This window comes from Octopus bimaculoides, chromosome 8, assembly GCF_001194135.2.
Source record: "Octopus bimaculoides isolate UCB-OBI-ISO-001 chromosome 8, ASM119413v2, whole genome shotgun sequence".
NCBI lineage: Eukaryota > Metazoa > Mollusca > Cephalopoda > Octopoda > Octopodidae > Octopus > Octopus bimaculoides.
Window position 1 is genome coordinate 400,078 of NC_068988.1, and position 6,285 is coordinate 406,362.

A 6,285-nucleotide genomic window follows, 5' to 3' on the forward strand; every position below is an offset into this window, starting at 1 on the left:
TATATATAGTATTCATCACCACTTCAACGTTGGTGCTGTCTAAGAGATGACGATATTGCTGTTTTAACCGCAGGAAGACATCTCCTCCAAGTGGTTTATTCAGTGCGCTTTCGCACTCGATATCTATTGCAAGCGGGAGAGAACCCCTGCCACCCTAACTCCGAGACCACCAGACCACGTGATTTCGAATCTTATTGGATCTCTTCAGCGGTGGGCACTCATTTTCCGGGCATAGCAGTAGTCTAACCTAGCTTGCAATATATAGAAAATAGGAAACTAGTCCGTTAGAAAATGTCTGCACGAGATAGAAGCAGTGTATTTTTGTATGTATCTTTCAAATGAATTTCGGTAAAAATGTCGGGGACGATTGTTTTCAACATAGCAACCAATGTATTTTGCCGACAATTGACGAAAGTTAGAAATATTTTAGGGGACACTAAAATGGCTCAATTCTATTTTAGAAAAGGAATAGTACATCCGGAGTTCAATGATTTATTTTATTTAGCCGAAAGTGGGTAACCTTTCCTGAATGGGGTAGGTAGCACCTCGCTTACTTTCAGATACAGAACAAATCAATTGCAGTGAATGATAGCAAAAAAAGAATCTTCTTACATTTAACACGACCATTGGTGTGGAACTAAGGAAGCTAGGCAAGTGATAAACGCGTCTTCATATGGGTTTTAAATGTTGGCACAAGGCTAGCAGTTGCCAGTCAAACACTGGTGTCAGTGTTTTACTGGTACTTAATTTTATCGACCCCTAAAGGATGAACGGCAAAGTCGACCTCGGCGGAATTTGAACTCAGAATGTAAAGACGGGTGAAATACCGCTAAGCACTTTAACCCGTGTGCTAACAACTCTGTCAGCTCGCCGCCTTCGTCTTCCTTCTGTTGTTAAGAACTGCCTTAGAATGTGTCTTTACATAGCCAATTGTTTTATACTTCTTTTTTATTTTTTCTCAGTTACCACCAAAGCTTGAATCTGTGCACCTTGTGTCTTTGCTTTGTAAACCTTTATGCAGAACGGTGAATCTGAGGCCTTTTGCCGCACTCTGTATAAGCAGCTGATTATAGTCTGTGTGCACTGGGACACGGATAATCAACAAGAACAGGGATCTGAATACAACCATAAACATTAATACAATTGTATGCATACACACGTGAGCACCCACCGTGCTCCTTCCTATGCGCACGCAAATGTAAAGTTATATTCATGCAGATGTGTGCGCGCACTGGTATACAAAATATACACAAAGATGCAAGTGGCATATATGTATACCACAGTCCAGTCTCCCTTTCGGTAACATACACACGCACCTCCCCTGCCCCCACACAGTGAGCATTAAAGCGAAACATGGGAAAAGGCAATACACATAGGACACCTCTTAAATCGCTTATCAGCCCTGGAGACTAGGATCAGCGTAGTTTTGGTGCGTTTAAAATTTGATTACGCAATACATACATACATACATACATACATATATATATATATATACATATATACATATATATATATATATATATATATATTTATATATATATATATATATATATTATATGACACATATATATGCAATGATAAATGTACGTGTTTTATCGAAGCAATGAACTTTCTCTAATAAAACTCGAGCTCTTTGCAAGGAAGGTTACGGTTATTCATAATGACTACATTGCAAATTGAGAGATTATAAATGATACATACGTCTTTACCGTCATTTCCTGGCTGGCCGGTTGGTCCCATAAATCCCTTTATAAAAGACGACCAATTTGTAAATGTTAGATTTAATGGCTATGAAATATGAAATGCAATTTTTGTATATACGATATATATATAGGTGGATAGGTAGAGCGAAAGATAGATGGACATACAAACTGACAGACAGACAGATAGATAGATAAATAGAGAGAAAGATGGACAGACAGATGGATAGACAGACAGACAGGCAGATAGAGAGAGAGAGAGAGAGAGACAGAGATAGATAGATAGATAGATAGATAGATAGATAGATAGAAAGAGAGAGAGAGAGAGAGAGAGAGAGAGAGAGAGAGAGAGAGAGAGAGAGAGAGAGATGGATACAGATAGACAGACAGACAGACAGACAGATAGATAGATAGATATCAAAATAAACAACAAGGATATCCAGAGCTAATGCAGTACGATCGTGTCATGCAACTCCATTTAATTTAACAATGCAATCATTACATCAATTTAAATGCAGAGCAATCTTCAGCTGCACAAAGACATAGAATTTAATTAAATTAAAACAGATGGACACATTAGTATAATTATACCTAAAATCTCCAAGAAGGTAACGAGCTAGACAGAGAACATGCTGTCTTCACTCCAGCATAGAAACTACTAAGGTATCAAGAAGATGTACATTGTTACAGACTCTGCTTGTCACTAATTTTTTGTTTTTATGTGGTCAGTTTTAATTTATAGACTAGTTTATCAAATCCTTGTATATCTAAGGCTGAGAGAATAAAGGGCAGTATCTGTGAGGGGTAGGGCTGAGGGAGCAGACAGAAATCATAGTTGGTATAGTCATAAAAATCACGATTTATTAGAAGCAATATCATGAGGTTTGGTAAAGGAAGACTAAAAAAAGATGTTGGCTGACAACTAAAGGGGGTTGCCCACTAGCAGACCATTGATAATGAAACAGGGGAAGTCTTATCATGTAGTAGTACTATAGTTAGATGTTTTAAACAATGTTGCTATATTGTATACAGTCAAAGTTTAGGGTTATTCAGAGAATTATTAAGAATATTATAGCAAAAGGATAGAAATTTTTGAATACTTTTGAATATATACCAAACTTTTACCACAATAGACGGAGGATAAGAAATTATCCAGAAATAGTTTAAGATCTATACATATTGTACACTTAAATATTAACTCATCAGGTGGTATCTGTGAATATCGATTAATTGGTATACACTGGTATTAATAAAGGAGTATTGAGGTAAAAGAACATGCTAATTATATATTAATAAAATTATAATCTAAGCAGTTTTTTTATAAGTAGTGAATATACCAGTATAGTTTTATATAAGCTAAGTATGAATTTATAGAGGTCCAAAAATTAGATTAATTTTATAAATAAATAAAAGCTAATTATAAAATAATAAAGAAATAAAATAATCAAGTATGGCAGAACACCATAGAAAAAGAAATAAAATAGCTATTTATTTCTATTTTATTGTCGATGGCCTCTGATCCATACGGAGCGAAGGGCTTAAATTTGAAGGGTTACATAATGACGTGTATCTAATCATAAGTCTCTTTTGGGGCTACACAAGAAAAATAATATCATTGCCAGAGCTTTAATGGAAATATATACTAAGATTCTGATAAAAGAAAGTTGGTGTAAAATAATATACAATATTGTATAATTACCTCTCTTCCTGGATCACCAAGTCGCCCTGGATCGCCTGGCATTCCTTTAGGTCCCTGGAACAGAAAGTATACGAAATTTGCATATAATATATATTTTTGGTCAAAATTCTCTGTATAATTTTTGTTTATTTTACTTGTGTCAATCAGAGGACTGCAGCCATTCTAGGGTACCGCCTAGAACGGTATGGCTGAACAGATAACCCCCAATACTTATTTTCAAGTCTGATACTTATTCTATCGGTCTAGCTGAACCGCTAGGTTATATCTCTTATTTTATTATATTTCTTATCGTTTCAAGGCGATGATCTGACAGAACCGTTAGCTCACCCGGCAAAATGCTTGAGCAGCGTTTCGCCCGTCTATACGTTCTGAGTTCAAATCCCGCCGAGGTCGACCTTCCCTTTCATCCTTTCACAGTCGATGAAATAAGCACCAGTTGAGCACTGAAATCGACTGGCTCCATCTCACTAAATTCCTGTCGCTGTGCCTATAGTAGAAACGGTATTTCTTATCGTTATAACCCCAATTTACTTCAAGTCATTGAATCGTTAATATAATATAACATGAATAAACAGACGCATGCAGATGGTTAGTTCTCTGTCGGTTTCGACGATAATTCAATTATTCGATTAATTGTATTACTTGCTCGTTGAAGCAGCGTCTAAGTGGGTGAGTATTCCATATACACGTGTGTCCTTAATTTAATTCTCAGGCAGAATCAGCATGATACTGTATAAAAAGACTGTGCCTTTTCGATGTAAAGGTGCAATCCACTTGATAAGCTTCTCTATAATTTCCATTTGCTCAATTTCACTTTCAGGATATGGGACAACCCAAGGTTATAGACATTTATATAGACATTTATAACAATATTTACTCAAGATAACACACAATGGAATTCAACCTGAGCGTACTGTGCCGATGTTTACACATTTACATGTATACACACACACACATACACACACACACACACACACACACACACACACACACACACATATATATATATATATATATATATATATATATATATATATATCAGGGACGTGCCACCTAGGTAGGCAAGGTAGGTAGTGCCTACCTTGAATAAAATAGATCGATAGCAACATGTTCATCTCATGCCAAAATATGCATTCAATTCAATAAAATTATGAAGGTAACTCTGATTACTATGCATAAAATGCAAATTGTTCTATTTTTTTCTTGTAGATTAGGTAGGCATAACTCGTCCCTGCTTTTCAATCGCAGTATTTAAGCTACACATAGGACTGCTGTAGTACATGTGCTGTGTACACTCCTACAACGACGTTTTCTTTACGTGCTATAAAGGCAGAAGTAAATCTGCCTTCAACTCAGTCACATGTCTGTATTTTGCTTATTTTTGTGTGTTTTACTACATAAAGATCACCAACTGCCTACCTTGAGTAATTACTGATGGCACGTACCTGATATGTATGTATGTATGTCTATATATATATATATATATATATATATATATATATATATATAATTGAACTTTTTGTTATTTGTGTATATGTATGTAGAATTGTATATCTAGAATGTGTATATAATGTATGTATCACTATATGTGTATATAGGTATGTATATAGGTGTGTGCATATATTCGAGAAAACAGCATACTGTACCATGTCTCCTTTGGGTCCGACAGAACCTCGCAGTCCCGGACGTCCAGGTGGTCCCTGTAAGATAGAAATAACATTTCGTTATTTACTGACAAAAACATTTCATTAAAACTAAGAAATAACACCGTATTTACTTACAAACAACATTACGTTTTACTAAAACGAAATCTAATATTTAAAATAGATATAGGTACTAACTAAAGATGAAAATAAAATTGAAGAGATTTGAATTATATCATTTCGACTAAGCAAACAATATTTTGTTGTGGAATACAACGGAAACAATATTTACATCTTAGTTTTAGGTAACATTAGTATTGACTCAACGGCAACAATCCGCCAGTATTTATGTCACATATCAGAGAAAGTATGAACTTAATTCGACATAGTGGAAACTTTAAGGGACTAACATGACAATATAGTAATATATAGATTTATTATATAGTTATATAATTCAATTTCAGTCTCTCGGTAACCAGCCTCAATGGCAAATATCCTCAAACTAATTAGGAGACTTTACAACATAGATACTATCAAATTATCAACAGATATACAGTTAAGCTGTCATTCTCAACCACTCCTAACATCGCGTAAATCTTAACTTCCTCTAAATTCTCTAATTTGAATTAACTTTACACAAAAGTAGCCGTTGGAAACTGCAATTGTCGCATCGTGAATACATGTCCACTTAACTCCAAATGCGTAGCAAAAACATAGTTTACAAAGATTAAACCCTCAAACGTACAAGACGTATATAAGCTTAACCTCCCTACAACGCTACTACGAGCACAACTATACGTTTCGAAACCTTATAAGTATATATGACTGGGTCGGGAACTCCAAAACGATCTAAAATGGGACACATTACATAAGGCATACGTGTAATAAGAAACCATGCAACCTATGTGCTGCTGAGAATGCACAGCTCCTGGTTTAGAAGATAACACCCGAGAAATAATTTTAGAGCATTATCTTCTGAATACATAATATATTAAAATCCTACATACTCTATACGGTTGTACAAAGTGGGAAATGTGTCTGAAAGTTGTGGTGTCTTTGGTATGTTTGTTCCCAAACAACACTTATTTTAGTGCTGTTGACACCGCCGGATTGAATGGTACTGCCCAGGTGTCGAAGCCATAATGATATCCGTAGGGGAAGCTGATGATTGAGGTATGTTGAATTGTTGGTATGGGTGTTTTTGTATACGTGAAATAGTATTATAACATATCCTTTTAAATAT

General features: G+C 35.3%; 1 protein-coding gene across 3 annotated transcripts in view; it reads right to left on the reverse strand.

Annotated features, from left to right (window-relative positions):
* LOC106871778 (collagen alpha-3(IX) chain) overlaps positions 1-6,285 on the reverse strand; it is a 239,898-nt gene that overhangs the window by 55,968 nt on the left and 177,645 nt on the right. For all 3 annotated transcript variants that reach the window (XM_052969917.1, XM_052969918.1, XM_052969916.1), the window contains 3 exons: positions 5,046-5,099; positions 3,400-3,453; positions 1,702-1,746 (listed from right to left, as the gene is read on the reverse strand). In XM_052969917.1, coding sequence (XP_052825877.1) covers positions 1,702-1,746; positions 3,400-3,453; positions 5,046-5,099 — 153 coding nt within the window. The remainder of the gene's footprint in view (positions 1-1,701; positions 1,747-3,399; positions 3,454-5,045; positions 5,100-6,285) is intronic.